The sequence below is a fragment of the Lipotes vexillifer genome, unplaced genomic scaffold, assembly GCF_000442215.2.
Source record: "Lipotes vexillifer unplaced genomic scaffold, Lipotes_vexillifer_v1.1 scaffold584, whole genome shotgun sequence".
Lineage (NCBI taxonomy): Eukaryota > Metazoa > Chordata > Mammalia > Artiodactyla > Lipotidae > Lipotes > Lipotes vexillifer.
Genome location: NW_006783036.1, coordinates 2475451 through 2493735, shown reverse-complemented (window position 1 = coordinate 2493735; position 18285 = coordinate 2475451). Strand labels below are relative to the sequence as shown.

Sequence of the window (18285 nt, the reverse complement as noted above, 5' to 3'; positions counted from 1 at the left end):
CCACTCCCTGAGCAAGCCTCCAATGCCCTTGGCCTGGACGAACACCGCTAACCTCTGAAGTGGATTTCCCATCCACTCTTGCCTCCTTTAGTCTACACTCAAGCCAGCAAACAAATGGATTCTTTTTTATTTTTATTTTTGGCTTCGTTGGGTCTCCATTGCTGCGCGCAGGCCTTCTCTAGTTGAGGCGAGGGGGGGCTACTCTTCATTGCGGTGCGCAGGCTTCTCTTGTTGTGGAGCATGGGCTCTAGGTGCGTGGGCCTCAGAAGTTGTGGCACACGGGCTCAGTAGTTGTGGTGCACGGGCTTAGTTGCTCCGCGGCTTGTGGGATCTTCCCGGACCAGGGCTCGAACCCGTATTCCCTGGATTGGCAGGAGGATTCTTAACCACTGCGCCACCAGGGAAGTCCACAAATGGATTCTTAAACCCTGCAATGGCTTCCCTGCTCACTCTGCTCTAGCCACACTGGCTGTCTCACGATTCCTTAACATGCTATGCACACTCCTGCCTTGGGGGCCCTGGGGGGCTTTTTCCTCTTCTTGGTCAGCTCTTTCCCCAGATCTTCCCATGGCCCACTCCATCACCTCTTTCAAGTCTTTGCTGAAATGTCACCTCTCAAGGAGACTTACCTTGGCCACCACATTTTAAACTGCGAGCTAGTCAGCACACTCCCAACCCCCTTATCTCGCTTTACTTCTTTTTCCTAGCACAATCACGGCATGATTTACTTATTCATGTTGATTGTTTATCTTCTGTCTTCTCCTTACAAGAATATAAACTCCATGAGTGAGGGATTTATGTTTTCTGATGTATCCCGAAGGCTACAACAGAGCGGCATATGTAGGCGCTCAAATACATATTCGAGGAGACAAAGAATTTTAACAAGGTCCCTCATATGTTGGAGTGTGCATAACAATCTTGCTGAAAGGCAGCAGTGCATCCTAAAAGATAAACATCCATACAAGACAATTAGCATATGTTGATAAGTACCAAAAGAAGATAACATTTTAGTACAGTACAAAGAACAAATGAAAGCTCAGAGAAATGCCAAAGAAGTTTAGAGTGGTAATTTTTAAATTTGGGGGGAAGGTGGTCACATCTCTTTGAAAATCTGATGAAAGTTATAGACTCCGATGATATAATGAATATGTACACAAAATTTTGAGTACTATTACAAGAGGTTCAAACACTCCCTGATGCCAGCTATGAATCCTGAATGGAGAACCCTTGGTTTCAAGGATTGTTTTATCACCCAGGGCTTGGGAAAGGCTTGGTGAAGATGGGACTCAAACTAGTTCTTAAAGAATAGGCTGTGAAGAGGAAACAAGAGGAAGGTCTTTTCAAGCAAGAGAAAGGGCTAAGGGTGATGGCAGAACAGTCTGACTGGAATGGAGGATTCATGCAAAACGTAAGGACAGGCTGAGAATTGCTTGGTGTATGACTTAAATAACATGGATATTCAAAGTCTTTGAGAGTGTTTGGGCAAAAGAATGTAATGTCTAAAGTATTGTTTTAAAAACATTAATTTGGTAGTTGTTTATAGGACGAAAGTTGAGAGAAAAAAGTGAAATTAAGGAAATACTCATGAAGCTATAATGATTCAACTTTGAAGATGTGGTAAGGGAACTGATAAGGTTTAGAGGTGGATGAATTTGAGGCACGAATCCATGTAGAAATGCCTGGTTTGAAACTGAAAATCAGAATAAACTTTAGGTCAGGCCCAGTTATATAAATTTGGTGTTATTTATTGAATCTATGAGTGTGTGGGGGGAAATGACAAGAGAAAAAGTATTAAGAATAGAGATTATTCAGAGGCTTTGGATAGGACAAAGTGAACAGCCTATTATTACTGTGATCTCAATAAAATGTTAAATTTATGTAGAATAAAACCTTAAGAGAAGACTAAGGTATACAGGTATTATGGGTAATTGAAAGTTGGTAGTTAATTTGAGGGCTGCTAATATAATTTTTATGTTTTTGCGGTACGTGGGCCTCTCACTGTTGTGGCCTCTCCCATTGTGGAGCACAGGCTCCGGACGCGCAGGCTCAGTGGCCATGGCTCACAGGCCCAGCCGCTCTGCGGCATGTGGGATCTTCCTGGACTGGGGCACGAACCCGTGTCCCCTGCATCGGCAGGCAGACTCTCTCAACCACTGCGCCGCCAGGGAAGCCCTAATTTTTATGTTTTAATTTTTGCTTGCTGAGTTTTTTTTTCCCTCCAAAATGTATTATTACGCTTTTTTCTCCTTGATAACTAGGGAACACAGCTGATTTATTTTTAGATGATTCAGGATGTCACTATCCCTCAAGGAGAATATACACATTTCCAAAGTAAAATAACATGGTTATAGGAAATTGGAATAAATCCATGGGACCACAGAATACATCCTGGTCATTTTAAAAGGCTTCTGATATCTTTTTGACCTTTAGCAGAAGACAGATAACATCAAAACAACTGTAACACAAAATTTTAGGTGTTTTAGGTATCTATTCTTTTTTAAAAATTTACTTATGTATTAATTTTGGCTGCGTTGGGCCTTCGTTGATGCGCGCAGGCTTTCTCTAGTTGCGGGCAGGGCTCCTCTTCGTTGCGGTGAGACGTCTGGTTATTGCGGTGGTTTCCTTGTTGTGGAGCACAGGCTCTAGGTGCACAGGCTAAGTAGTTGTGGTGCACAGGCTTAGCTGCTCATGGTGGTTTCCTTGTTGCGGAGCAAGGGCTCTAGGCGCGCGGGCTCAGTAGTTGTGGTGCACGGGCTTAACTGCTCTGTGACATGTGGGATCTTCCCAGACCAGGGCTCGAACCCGTATCCCCTGAATTGGCAGGCGGATTCTTAACAACTGCGCCACCAGGGAAGCCCATAGGTATCTATTCTTTAAGTAGGATTTACTCCACTGCTTTTTTGCCAGCATGTACAAAGGATACAGGATGTTACTGTCAAATGCATTATTACATCATTGGCACAGTTTCCACTGTCATTACCTGCTTATGTATATAAGATGTTTAGGATTCAGACTCCTCCTTAGAACCTACCACCCTCTACTTCTTTTGTGACCCTCCAGCTATGATGTGTACTTAAAGGGATAAATCATTCTTGGTGTAACCGATGTTGGCTCCCCACCACCCCCACCTGAAATTCTATCAGGATGTTTCTGTCACTTTAGAAACTTTCGTATTCTACTGCAACATGCCAAGAAACCCAGCTACAAAACGGTGATTGTTTAATCTGCAACACGTGTGCCGGCCTTACAATTTGTTTTTCTGCCTTACAATCTAGACCTAGTACAGTATATCCACACAACTATGCCTAGTGAACAATTCTGCAGATTCCACTTGAGTCTTAAAAAAAAAAAACAACACCTTCAAACTTTACTAAGAACTCTTCATAAACTGTTGAGCAAGAGAAGTGAATTACGCTTAGATTCAGGCTCTGGCTCCCAAAGCCATTTCCCGACCTGACCCGACCCTCCCTTCTCTAAACTTTGGAGACAAACTTAAGAAACAGAAGCGCCAACACAACCTGCTTTCCTTAAAATTAGCCAATGCTCACTATAGATAGGTATTCAGATATTTGACTTGCAAACACAGATGCTGTGTATGTATACGCTCCTCTCCCCTCCACCCCACCTTAAAAAACACCCCAAACAAAACATGGTGGAGCGGAAAACTGAGGTCCTTCAGTACCTTCTCGGAAACTGATTCGGGGAGGTGCACAGGGGTTTCCTGACCCGGGCATCCAGACGACTGTGCGGGGTGGCCGAGGGGAGACCCCAGGACAGGGGGACCGGCCCTCTCCCGGACTCGGGGCTCCCCCGCACCCTCCTGCGGGTGGAACACTGGGGCTTGAGCGCTCGGTTCACGGCACCCCACGTGCTGACCCCGAATCTGCGGCGGTAGAGGCGGCTCTCTCCTCCGCTCCTCGGGGTCCCGGGACCTCTCAGGACAGGGCCCGAGGCAGTCGAGGAGGCCGCCGCGAGCTCCCTTCAGCGGCGCCGACCGCAGCCCCACTGCGGCTTCCCCTTGCCGGCTCAGCCAGGCCGGGGCGGCGGAGTAGGCTGCACCACTAGGCAGCGCTCGGACTCCGGACAGCAACACCTGCGCCGCAGCGGGGTGGCCCGGAGGCCCCGCCCGCGGGAGGAGCCTGCAGACGCCCTGCAGCGTGGAGCGCGCCAGGTGAGCACGCCTGCGCAGTCGGGCCGTAAACAAGCCCGCCCCTTCTCCTCGCCTGCCTCCGCGGGGCCGGCTCACGGGTGGGAGGGGCCAGGAGGAAGGGGCGGGGGGGAGGGCGAGAGCCCGGGACGGCGCCTGCGCGGTGGGCGTGATCCGGGCACTTAGGGCAGGATGAACGCTGCTTTCCAAGATGGCGACGGAGGGAGGAGGGAAGGAGATGAACGAGATTAAGACCCAATTCACCACCCGGGAAGGTCTGTACAAGCTGCTGCCGCACTCGGAGTACAGCCGGCCCAACCGGGTGCCCTTCAACTCGCAGGGATCCAACCCTGTCCGCGTCTCCTTCGTAAACCTCAACGACCAGTCTGGCAACGGCGACCGCCTCTGCTTCAATGTGGGCCGGGAGCTCTACTTCTATATCTACAAGGGGGTCCGCAAGGTACCGACCCGGGCGTCACCGGGGCTCGCCAGCGGCGTGAGCAGAGGCCAGGAGCAGGGCGGTGACAGCGGGGGCCAGGGTGACCCATGGGCTGGCCGTCGCTCTTACTTTTGAGTGGGCCGGTAACTCCACTGGAGTGCTCCTGAGGAAGGGGGATTCGGGAGTGAGGAGGGTGGTGGCGGTGGTGTTTCGGGGGGAGGCGATGGAACGGGACCGCGGAGTGCGGGGCTCCGGCTGGGAGGCCCCAGAAAGGGCCAGCTGCCGCCCCTGCGGGTCCGTCAGGCTCTGACACGGCCCGGGAGCGGGCCTGCGAGTCCCCGGAAGAGGTGGGGTGGCCGTCTGGTCTGCTGAGAACGCCTCGCCTCCCAGGAGGGTGGAGAGTCTCGCTCTGGGTTAGAGACCAGGGGCGCGGGGCGGCTTGGGAAAATCTGTAAGGCGGAACCTGGGCTGGGAAGCGGAGGACTTGAGACTAGGTCAGAAAGGACCTGCTCGGCACGAAGGGCTACTCCACCTGCTGCCACACTGACACTTCCTAGGAGCCTCTCCTTCTGGTGTTAACACTTTGTTTCCAAAAACATCCGAGGGAGGACGGCTGTCACTGCCTACTCGAAGGGAACCTTCTCCTGAGAGAATGTTAAAGAGGGTCCTTCTGTCCCTTATAGGTATGGGAAGGGCTGAGTACTACTACAGTTAAGAGGTCCAAACGATGTTTCCAGTGGACTGGGCTGGTTCATAGGGGTTGTGTGTGAGCGTGCCCAGATCAGTCTTGTCCAACAAGTCAGACAGTGTCACAGACAGGGAGGGATATGCCTTAAAAGCTGCTTCACAAGAACCATTATTCTTGGCGGGCGATTTAACAGGAATGCTGTCAAGCATGTAATCATCCTTTAAAAATATCTCTTTAAAAGAAGCAACTTATTAGAGCTGTTCTTTCATTGGCTACGTAACTTTGTTCTCATTGAGAACCGCTTACTTCTGAGATATGTGGTCTTTGAGTTGACTCTTGGAAGAGTGAGGAAATTAATGCCCTCCACAGTACCTGGGCGTGGGAGAAGGTGATAACAGATTAATTTATAAATAGTCAGTTAGTGTGAAAATAAATTGTGTATATTGAAGAGTGGACATTTTCCAGGATTTACTATATCCAGAAGCAGTAGGTTTTTGCTTGGTTACAAGAACTAGGGATGTGACAGTGGTATCTAAATGTAACAAGTTGTCTCATTTGTTTGAGGTGAGTCTTTTTGTTAGTGTTTATGATAAGTGTACTACTGTGTTTGAGGTATCTTGTTATAAATTACTGAAAGTAAATCGCTTGACTTTATTTTTCGGAATTGGAAAAGTGTGAAGTAATTAGTAGTCTAGGAGCTGAAGCTTTAGTCCTGTCCCCAACTTTGTCACTGACTTGTTCTGTGACCTTGGAAGAGTTGCTTAACTTCTATCTGCCGCTCTTTAGAAAGAGAATATTGCGGTGCACCCGTTGTGATTAATAGCGTGACTGTAATGAACTTTAAAGCCCCAAAACACTCAGTAGATGTAAAATATAGTTAAAATAGTCATTGAGAGCATCTGTCAAACAGGAGCTGCTATCTTGACATTGATATAAGGACTGAAAGGATCAGCTTTTTCTCTGGTAACAAGTTTAGAATTTTAAGTTATTAAATGGATTTACATAAAAATTTAAAAGTGCATAAAAACGACATATATTAACGATTACTAGTGTAGATGTTACCTTTTTAAACAAGTTTTCTTTTAAAGTATATTATTTCTGAAGCATTCTAGTGGCAAACCTTATCTGGATCTGGTAGCTCTGGTTTGCATCATGAAAACACGTCTCTTGCCTGGAAGTATCATAATACTGTCCTCTTTTAGTGGGATACTATTGAATGAAGAATAAACTAGGAGAGCTTTTCAAAGCTACAGCAAAAAATTATTTTAAACAAGACAAATCTTAAACATGTAGATTTGCCTTCAGCTGCATAATTTACTTGAGCACATTAACTTTTTTGTAAAGTTTCATTTTCATGTGGTAGTATCTTGTAGATATATTTCATTATATGGTGGACGTTTCAGCTGTCTCCGAGCCACTGTCATTTTTTAAAAAATTCGTTTTCCATGAATGAGTTTGCATTTACTTTTTGTTATTTCTGAATACAAGTGATTGTTTTTGTGACTTTTTTTTCTGATTTTAAAACAGAGCAGATACTTTTCCTTAATCAAAAAACCAAATTTTACTTTTGGGGGTTAGGAGTTACAAATCCGTTTTTGACATTTGGTCGTTTTGACTCTTAAAAATTTTTTTTTCTTTGGGGCATATAAAGTTTTACAACAATTAATCAGATTATTTAGAACATTCAGAAGGTTTAAATTGGATGAATACGTTCAACTTAAATCTGCATGTGAAATGAGTGGAAACTAGGTCTTTTTATTATTTTATTAAAGTATAGTTGATTTACAATATGATATTAGTTTCAGGTGTACAGCATGATGATTCAGTATTTTTACAGATTATACTCCATTAAATGTACAAGATAATGGCTATAATTCCCCATTTTATGCAATATATCCTTGTTGCTTATCTATCTTATACATAATAGTTTGTATCTCTTAATCCCAGATTTAGGAGGTAGTCTAAAATCTAAGCTAAGGAGTGTAACCTTCGTCCCTTTAAAACACAGGTCAGTTTCTAGAGCTAGAAGTCACCTTCAGTTTATGGAGTCTCACCCTTCAGAGAAAGCCAAGGCTAGAGAGCGTGTGCAAACCTGTGATGCAGTTTCTTTCTCATGGTAAAGAATTCATGGTAAAGAAGCACAACTGAATCTAAAGAACTGCCTTAGAAGAGACTGATCTAGCTTTTTGGTTACACAGATAACCGTATACTCCAAGCACTTCAGAATTTACCCCAGCATTTTGCACTATGTTATCTCATTGAATCTTGCAATCCTGTGAGGTAGATGAAAGCATGTTCTTTTGTTTTTCTTTTTTTTTTTGAATATTTGAATTTTATTTTATTTTTTATACAGCAGGTTCTTATTAGTTATCCATTTTATACATATTAGTGTATATATGTCAATCCCAATCTCCCAATTCATCACGCGTCTTCTTTTCAAAACTGAAGTTCGGAGTAGGGTTTCTTGTGTGAGGACATCTAGTTTTGTGAATTTGTTTTGCTGAGCTAAAAATAATATGAACATTGATTTAATATGGAGGTGAACTCAGCATTTCAGCAAAGATTTGAGTGACTACCAAGGGGATGTGGGGTAACCAAAGATGAGTGAGACACTGCCCCTCCTCCCAAAGAACTTTCAGCTACTAGCTTTCAGATCTCTTTATAGCATACTTTGCTTTCCTCTTTTTAAAAAAGAGGTGGTTTTAGGATAAAGATGCCAAAGGTACTGGGCTTATTGTACCAACCCTTTCATTTTATGGAGATCTGTTTTTACGTAAATGCAAATGGCTACCATTCAGATCTAAGTTTAAACATCACTTCCTCAGCATGTCCTTCTTTGAATTCTCAGGCTAGATCAGTTTTCCCTGTTACATGTTTTTATAGTATCCTGTACTTTGCCTTTCTAGCACTTTTCTCAATTTGTAATTCTCTGTCTCTTCTGTAAACAAAGCTCCCTTAGAATAGGATGTCTTTTCTGCTTTCTCTGTCTTCCTAGTGCCCAGCACAGCACCCAGCATAGAGTAGACCCCTACTGTTAATTTGTTGAGTGAAATGGCTGGATAAAGCATCTCTGTCCATCTATGTCTTACTTTAAAAAGATCTTTAGGAGCTAAAAATCTGTTCAATTTTGGGCCCAAAAGTAACAGGTATTTTAGTAGCTCACATCTTTTAAAAGACATTTTTATTTAATTAAAAAAAAATTTTTTTTTTTGACTGTGCTGCATGGCCTGTGGGATCTTAGTTCCCCAACCAGGGATTGAACCCAGGCCCCTGGCAGTGAAAGCATCAAGTCCTAACCACTGGACTGCCAGGGAGTTCACAAAAGACATTTAAAATTATTGGTAACAAATTTAGCTTCTTATAACTGGGAAATTATGTAGCAAGAGACAGTGGAGTAGTGGAAAGTAGACAAATGGTGCGGATTACTTTTGATTTACTTCTATCAAACCATGTTTCCTACCAGATCCATGTACTGTCAAACAACTTTTCAAATTAAAAAAAATTGCTTTGTTGAAGTATAGTTGATTTATAATGCATTAGTTTCTGGTGTACAGCAAAGTAATTCAGTTATACATATATATATACATATCCTTTTCATATTCTTTCCCATTATGGTTTATTACAGGATACTGAATACAGTTCCTTGTGCTATACAGTAGGACCTTGTTGTTTATCTATTGTATATATAGTAGTTTGTATCTGCTAATCCCAAACTCCTAATTTAACCCTCCATGACCCCACCTTTTTTTTAATTGAATCAAGAAACTTTTTAAAGCTATACTCAGAATTACTTAACATTCAAATCAAAAAGCCTTTACTTTTTTCCACCCATCTTAACATTCTAGGCCACAAATGTACTGTCCAGAGATTGAAGCAATTTCTACAATAGATGAAAGGTAGAATTGGATGGTGTCCAAGGCCTTTTCAACCCTTAAGGTTGTATAATTCTGTGCTCAGTAATTTTTAAATGAAAATGCATCTTTGTACTGGGGAGATGTCTTCATGTCTTGGATTCTTTGTCTACTTCTCTGAATGGGAATTGGGAAGAGTGAGGTGTGTTGTGAAAGCAAGTTGAACACATAGTGACTCTAGGTCTTTGTGCTAGAAAAAACTTGGGTACTCACCAGGCTGGGATGAAGCTGCGGCCAGGAGTCCAGTTAAGAATAACAGCTAAAGGGCCTTCCCTGGTGGTCCAGTGGAAGCAGACTCCGCACTTCCACTGCAGGGGGTGCGGGTTCAATCCCTGGTCCGGAAACTAAGATCCTACATGCCGCAAGATGCGGCCAAGAAGTAAATAAATAAAAATTAAAAAAAAATAATAGCAGCTAGAATATTTTTAGAGCTAGAGTTATCCAGGAGGGTAATGGGTTGACTTGAGAGAGAATGAGCATTCCATATAGGAAATATTCTGTCTCTTTATCAAAGACTGCAGGACTACCTGTTGGTGACTGAGGGATTCATGCTTTGTGTGGGAGGGTGAACTAGATGCCTTTTAAAGGTTTTTACCCACAGACTAGTTTTAGATACTGGATTGCTCCAGAGAGGATCATGTTCGCACCCTTCTCCCCATTTGTTATTTTCACATCTCTCTGCTCTCCATTTATTATTTAGGAAAAGGCTTGCAAGTCTAGAATTTTTTATATCAAATTTACTTTAAGAAATTTTGTACTTAATTTAGTAGGGCATATGTGGAATTGGATGGGAATCTGTTTTGTTTTTCCCCATTAAGGGCCACTTAATGACTTCTGAAGTATTGATATAAAGATTTAGTTATTTGACTATAACATCTTCTATACTGAGGGAAAAGCATGTTAATTTATCCCTTAAAGCAGGCTTGAGAAACTTTCATATGATACCTTGGTTCTCTTGACCTTGAAGAGGAGGATGGTGATGAGATTTTGAGAGACTCCATGGATGGATGTAAGCAATGGGAAGCTCCCAGAGTGTGTCAGTGAGATCCATGAGCTAGTCATGAATGTCATTTTTTCAGCAAATATTTGTGGGGCACACCTACCAGATATGAGGTACTAGATATGTTTTAGATGCTGGGTATAGACAAAGTCTTGCCCTCAAGAGACTTGTCACCTATATTTGTTAACATTGAGTTAATCATCTAGTGCCTTTATTTGTTTATTGTGCTCTGGCAGAAAACTCGAGCAAGAATCAAAACATAGTGGATTTTGTCACTGACTAGTTTGGCTATATGCCTAAAGAACCTTATTTTAAAATTAATGTAGGGCTTCCCTGGTGGTGCAGTGGTCAAGAATCCGCCTCCCAATGCAGGGGACACGGGTTCAAGCCCTGGTCCGGGAAGATCCCACCTGCTGCGGAGCAACTAAGCACTTGCACCACAGCTACTGAGCCTGCGCTCTGGAGTCCGCGAGCCACAACTGCTGAGCCCATGTGCCACAACTACTGAAGCCCGCGTACCTAGAGCCCGTGCTCTGCAACGAGAGAAGCCCGTGCACCACAATGAAGAATAGCCCCCACTCACTGCAACTAGAGAAAGCCCGTGCGCAGCAACGAAGACCCAGTGTGGCCAAAAATATATAAATAAAATTAATTAAAAAAAATTTTTTTAATAAAAATAAATGTAAAGATTTTTGTAGTCTGATATTTGATGTCTTAGAGAACAGTTTTATTTGTATTTCAGCTAGGTTAGTTTGTGCAGAAATATGAAATGTCCTATTTGTTTATTTAGGAATAGATATCAAAAATAGAAATAAATGGGCAGACATTCTCAGTTTTAATTTTCAGGACATTTAAAATTCAGAATATCAATGACAAGTTATCCTCTGAACATTTGGCATCTGTTTTTCATAATAGAGTGCAAGATGTGTCTTGCTTTGAAAAAAGTAATCCTCATTCATCAAATGTTTATTGCTGAATTGTTACATACAAGTTACTGCTGTCTGCTGTGGGTGATGTGAGGGTAAATTAAGACACTCCCTGTCTGTAAGGAGCTTGTATTTTTGTCTTGATAACTGTCAGGTAAAGTAGGTGTGTGCTCAGCACATGGCATAAGCAGTATAGGCATCAGGTGGAATTAAGGAGTAAAGGTGAAATGAAGAGGCATTTCTCTGCCTAGTGGAAGAATTTTGGGTTGGATTTCTACTAGATGATTTGTCCCAAAATGTTGTGTACAGATCACATTTTTGTAAATTTCAAAATGGGTAGCCTTGTATTTCTTTTCTTTTTTTTAAATAGATTTATTTATTTATTCAGTTAGTTAGTTAGTTTTGGCTGCGTTGGGTCTTCGTTGCTGCCCGTAGGCTTTCTCTAGTTGCAGCGAGCAGGGGCTGCTCTTCGTTGCGGTGCACGGGCTTCTCATTGCAGTGGCCTCTCTTGTTGCGGAGCACAGGCTCTAGGCACATGGGCTTCAATAGTTGCAGCGCATGGGCTCAGTAGTTGTGGCTCGTGGGCTCTTAGAGCACAGGCTCAGTAGTTGTGGCACACGGGTTTAGTTGCTCCGCAGCACGTGGGATCTTCCTGGACCAGGGCTCGAACCCGTGTCCCCTGCATTGGCAGGCAGATTCTTAACCACTGCACCACCAGGGAAGCCCAGCCTTGTATTTCTAATTTCAGAAATGTTTTATCTTCATTTCTGATTTAGCCTTACTTGGCGGTTACTCTTACTTCCCCCACTTTCCATTTATTTATTTATTTATAGTGGACTGTAGTTGATTTACAATGTTGTGTTAGTTTCAGGTATACAGCTAAGTGAATCTGTTATACATATATCCACCTTTTTAAGAATTTTTTCCCATCTAGGCCATTACGGAGTATTGAGTAGAGTTCCCTGTGCTATACAGTACGTCCTTATTAGTTATCTTTTTTAAAAATTAATTAATTAATTTATTTTTGGCTGTGTTGGGTCTTCATTGCTGCGTGCAGGCTTTCTCTAATTGCGGCGAGCCGGGGGTACCCTTTGTTGCAGTGCACGGGCTGCTCATTGCAGTGGCTTCTCTTGTTGCGCAGCACGGGCTCTAGGTGCGCAGGCTTCAATAGTTGTGGCTCGTGGGCTCAGTAGTTGTGGGTCACGGGCTCTAGAGCGCAGGCTCAGTAGTTGTGGCACGTGGGCTTAGTTGCTCTGCAGCATGTGGGATCTTCCCGGACCAGGGCTTTTTATTTATATTTGGCTGCATTGGGTCTTCGTTGCTATGCATGGGATTTCTCTAGTTGCAGCGAGCAGGGGCTACTCTTGGTCGCAGTGCGCAGGCTTCTTATTGCGGTGACTTCTCTTGTTGCGGAGCACGGGCTCTAGGCGCACGGGCTTCAGTAGTTGTGGCACTCGGGCTCAGTAGTTGTGGGTCACGGGCTCTAGAGCGCAGGCTCAGTAGTTGTGGCACGTGGGCTTAGTTGCTCTGCAGCATGTGGGATCTTCCCGGACCAGGGCTTGAACCCATGTCCCCTGCATTGGCAGGCAGATTCTTCACCACTGTGCCACCAGGGAAGTCCTATTTTACGTATAGTAGTGTGTGTATGTCAGTCCCAATCTTCCAATTTATCCCTCCCCCCCCACTCTTACAGCATTTTTCTCAACTTCACAGCTTCTCTTCCAATTGGTAATTTGTAAACTGAGTAATGTTTTGCATTGTCAATTCTATTTGGTAATATGGAATTTTTAAAAGTAGGGTATATTGTACTAAAAACAGGCCAAATCAGTCTGTGCTACATTTTATCTTGTTTTGTAGCAGTAGGAAAATGTACCTGAAACTATAGAATTTATGAGAAAGAAGCAAGAACCATTCACGAGGAAGGAATTTTTAAGGTTTTTGTATTTTAAAGTAAGAATAGGAATATTTTAATGTATTTTCAAGTAACCAAATTGTAGGTTATCCCTGTGACCTTAAGCTGTTTTTCCTTTGGTTGGTTCACAGCCAGCTCACTGTTGGGCTGTGTGTGTTTTTTGTTTTCCTGCTATAGCAAAACTGGTACAGGTGCTCATTCTCTACTTACTTTGATCTTCGTTTCAGAGGCTCTGTCATGTCTTAATGCTTCATTTAATAGATACTTGAGTGGTTTTATGTGAAAAGCAGTATACTAGACTATGGGAAATCAAAAAAGTATAAGACATCCCTGACCTTAAGAGGATATCTTCTAACCAAGGAGGCAAGATATCCACACACTCATTTATTCTACAAGATTCGAGTGCCTGCTCTATATTGTTGTTGAGACAGAATCTCTGCCATCAAGGAGTTCACAGTCCAGTAGAATAATAAATGGCTTGTCCATCCACCTAACATTTATTGGACCTATAGGCCCAAAGACACATAAGACAGTCCCTGGCTTAAGGTGACTACAATCTAGTGGTAAGATGCATGAGTAAATAGTGGTGAGATGTACGGTGTCTGCTATTTTAGACAGTATTCACTTCTTAGGGCTTTTTGCCACACCATGCGGCTTGTGGGATCTTAGTTCCCTGACCAGGGATTGAACCTGGGCCCCCCACAGTGAGAGCACCGAGTCCTAACCACTGGACCGCCAGGAATTCCCTAGGACTTCTTAATCTGATTAGAATTTAGGAGGTATATCAATCTAGATGGAATGAAATATTTTACATCCTTATTTTTAACTGAACTTCTAACTGAATTTTAAAATGTTCTTCAATTATGAATATAGGCAACAAATCACAGTAGTAACAGACCTGTGACTTTATCACCAGTGAAAATCACAGATGTTTGCATATCACATTATGGTTGTTGCAGACATATCAAATATCATTTGTACTCATCACTGCTTTGAAATTACAGTAGTTAGTGGATCTGCTGCTACAGCCTGTTGTTATTCAATGTGAAATAAACTTTAAAAAATCCTAAATTTGTTTAATGTAGTACAACTGTATTTTAATATAACTGATCTCCTTTGTAATCTTTTGTATTTAAAAACATTATTTTGAGAAGGAGTCCATGCACAGAAAGTTTCAGCACCCTGATTAGATGTCTTGGCTTACCTTCTTTAGTGTCATGTGTGTGATTGAATGCGAGGAGGGTAACTGGTTTCTTCTGTCAGGTGAAACTTTAGCTCCGTGGAGAGGTCTTTGTGGTGCTTGTGGTGTAATATTTTACAAAGCAGTTGAATATGTAGAATTCTGAGTTGGTTGTACCATGTGCTTCCCTTCGTTTTCCTCCTCATCATTCTTTGCCCTTGCTGTGCTAAATAGAGGGAGAAATACAAGAACTGCTCTACCAGATTGACTCTGTGTTCCTTTTGGTTCAGATGATTGATTACATTGTAATGTTTGTTTGTCTCAAACGCCGTGGGAACTTAGGTTTTTTTTTTTTTTTTTTTTTCTTGCGTTATGCGGGCCTCTCACTGTCGTGGCCTCTCCCATTTGCGGAGCACAGGCTCCGGACGCGCAGGCCCAGCGGCCATGGCTCACGGGCCCAGCCGCTCCGCGGCATGTGGGATCCTCCCGAAACGGGGCACGAACCCGCGTCTCCTGCATCGGCAGGCGGACTCTCAAGCACTGCGCCACCAGGGAAGCCCGGAACTTAGGTTTTAACAAGGTGACCTTTGAACTGAATTCTTATGGGTGGGTGCACTGAAGGGGGAGAGGATTCTGAACCAGGGAACTAGAAGCCCAAGGCCTAAGGATATGGCATTTGATGGCTCCTCCTGAAAGTCGTGAGCCGCTCTGTGAGGGTTGAAGCTTGTGCAAGTCTTGGGAGGATTAGATTATCTTCCTTGGGGCTTCCCTGGTGGCGCAGTGGTTGGGAGTCCGCCTGCTGATGCAGGGGACACGGGTTCGTGCCCTGGTCCGGGAGGACCCCACATGCCACGGAGCGGCTGGGCCTGTGAGCCATGGCCGCTGAGCCTGTGCGTCCGGAGCCTGTGCTCCGCAACGGGAGAGGCCACAGCAGTGAGAGGCCTGCGTACCGCAAAAAAAAAAAAGATTATCTTCGTTAGTGGTGATCGTTTAACTGTTGGCTATATCCTAGCTTCTAAAACTTTCAGTATGATTTTTTTAAAGATATTTTTTTAATGTATTTTCTTTCTTTTGGTACTACTTCTGAGGTGATGTACTATGTTAGTGTATTATCCTCCTTCAGGACTCAGTCTATCAGACTGTGTCACCACCACCTGTCATTGGACCCTCATCACTTTCCCAGTTCTTCTGCCACCCACTGCTCTCTCCAGCACACTCCTGTCTTAAATGCTGTGGCTAATCGCTTTAACTTCCTTTGCACACACTCTCTGTTTTAGCCCTGACTGAATCAAATTTTACAGCAATCATGTTGTTATTCCCTCCATCTTAAGAAAGGAAGGGAGAACCCTTTTCTGGCCCCCACCCACTCCCTACAGGTCCTTTGCCTGGGACAGCTACTGCCCCATTTCTCAGCAGCTGCTTAGAGCAAAGCTCCTCTAGTTGTCTGGACCCTTCGAGGTGTGGTCCACAGACAAGCACCATCAGTGTCGTCACCTGGGAGCTTGTTGGAAGTTCAGAATTGGACCCCACTCCAGACTTACTGAATCCAAATCCACCTTCTAGGAGGGTCCCCAGCTGACTCATGTGCTCACTAAAGTTGGAGAGGCGGTGGTCTTTACAGCTTTCTCTCTTTTACTGCCTCTTCAGACTTAATCCAGTCAAATTACTGTACCTTCCTGCCCTCTATTTTAAGTGTCAAATTCATTTTTTTTTTTTTTTTTTAGTAAATTTACCAAGTCGTGCAACTGTTACTGTAATCCAGTTTTAGTACTTGAGAGATCTTTTTAGAGTTTAATTTTGTGTAAGTTCAGTTATGCTAGATGCATGAATTCTAGAGATCTGCTGTATAGCATAGTGCCTGTAGTTAGCCGTACAGTATGTGTACATCACAATTTGTTAAGAGGGTAGATCTCATTAAGTGTTCTTACTACAAAAAACAAAAACAAATGAAGGGACACAAGGGAACTTTGAGAGGTGTTAGTTATGTCTGTTACCTCGATTGTGGTTATGGTGTCATGGGTGCTTGCATATGTCCAGGCTCATCACATCGTACACATTTAACATGTGCAGTTCTTTGTATATCATTATACCTTTATAAAGCTGTCCAAAATACATTTTTTGTGTGTTTTAATTATGTAAAACATTTTTGTGGCTCTAACATCGGAACTATAGAACAAGGTGATATTCAGAGACCTCTAGTTTCCATTTCTGTCCGACCCCTCACTCAGTTCCCTTCCTCTCCCTGTTTTTACTTGTTTCTGACTCATCCTTCCCTTATTATAAGAATAAGATGATATTTGAGTAGAGATTTGAAGGAACTGAAGGAGCATACACTGTGTATGGTATTCTGCCTCTTCTTTTCTTCCGCTCAGTGGTGTATGTACTGAAGATCTCTCCGTGTTAGTAAGTAGAGAGCTTCTTCACTCTTTCTTCCAGTTGCTTTATACTCCACGCTGTGGGTGTACCATAATTTATTTAACCAGGTGACTCTCGACTTAATATTTTTTAAATTACAAATAATGCTGCAGTGAAGAACTTTGCGTGTATATTATTTTGCACAGCGGCAGGTATATCTGTAGTACGTACTTCCAGAGGAGGTACTGCTGAGTCAAAGGGTAAATGTGTATATGTTTTCAATAGATATCATCAAACTGCCCTCCACAGGGAGGGGTTGTACTAATTTGTGTTGCATCACAGCCACAGCCTCACCAACAGTGTGTCCCCAGACGTTTGTATTTGATCTGATAGGTGAGAAATTAGTGTAAGTTTGGTTTTTTCCTTGTACCAAATGAGGTTGCACGTCTTTCTATATATTAAGAGTGAAATGTATTTCTTTTTCTGTGAACTGTTTCGTATCCATTGCCCATTTTTCTGTTGGGTTTTTGGACATCTTGGGTGGTTTTTTTTTGTTTTTAAGGAGCTCTGTATACATTAGGGAGATGAGTCCTTTGTGATAATGAATTAACAGATTTTTTTCCTTCTCAGTTTGTCCCCTGTCTTGTAACTGCTTAGGGGTGTGCATGTGGGGGTGTGTTTGTGCTTTGCTTGTTTTTGCTATGAAGAAGTTTCATATTTTTATAGTTAAGTTTATAAATTTGTAAATTTCCTTTTATAATTTTTTTTTATAATTTTGAGCCACAGTTTTATTATTTAGGTGTTATTAACCAGTTGCCCTTCTCCAAGGTTTAAATAAGAGGGAAAAGATTTACATTTTCAAATTTAGGCTTAACAGACTTTTCTGGAAGCAAGAGATGAACATTAGAATGTGCTATACAGCAGCTGGTGGGCAGTGATTTGGGGATTTAGCATACCTTGAATATATTATAATGTTGGGTATGTTTTGGTTTGCAAGTAACAGGAAACCCAACTCATACAAGTTTAAACTTTATAGGGGATGTGTTGACTTATGATATTGAAAATTCCGGAGGTAAGGTGGGCTTCAGATGTGGATTGATTGTGACACCAGCTCTGTTTTGCTGAGAGTCTCCGGGTTTTGCTTTCTACTGTGTATCAACCTGCCTTCAGTGGCAGAATAGTGGTGGGGTGCTAGGCTTCACATTTCTGTGCCACTGGACCACATTGAGGGCCAGTACCCAGGATGAGAATGAACAGTTCTTCTAATCACTTTCTCAGAAGAATAAAGAAGATTGTTTCATAGAAGCCCCCAGCAAACCTCCTTTGACTCATTGCCCCAAACTGGATTACCAGCCCATTCTTGTGGCCAAGGAAATTTGCAGTGTTTGACGGGGAGTCTTGACTAACCCACACCTTTAGCATGGAGATTGGATTATCTGATATCCTGATTGCTCTGGAGCTCATGCTGGAGCTGCAGTGTGGGTAGATACCAGCCAGGAGAATGTAGATCAATACTGGGTGGGCAACCAAGAGATGCAAACTACGCTGAAGGTCTTACACTGCGTTAGGTATTGGGGACACAGACATAGCAGACACAGCTGTTTCCTCAAGAGAAGAGCTCATGGTGAGATGAATCAGTAAAGCAAGGAAGGAATACAACACACTGCAGTTGCACACTGATTACAGCTTGGGCCGTGTGGTGCTTCTGCGTGGTTTAGAAACCTCTT

The 18285-nt window shown here is 43.1% G+C and overlaps 1 protein-coding gene across 7 annotated transcripts in view; it reads left to right on the top strand.

Moving 5' to 3' along the window:
* The first annotated feature begins 4290 nt into the window (after positions 1-4290).
* WDR20 (WD repeat domain 20) overlaps positions 4291-18285 on the top strand; it is a 66688-nt gene continuing 52693 nt past the window's right edge. For 4 of the 7 annotated variants that reach the window (XM_007455624.1, XM_007455622.1, XM_007455619.1 and 1 more), the window contains exon 1: positions 4291-4607. In XM_007455624.1, the coding sequence (XP_007455686.1) occupies positions 4359-4607 (249 nt within the window). In that variant the 5' untranslated portion in view covers positions 4291-4358. Of the gene's footprint in view, positions 4644-18285 lie in introns of all 7 variants that reach the window. The other 3 variants (XM_007455623.1, XM_007455621.1, XM_007455620.1) reach the window with 2 other exon arrangements.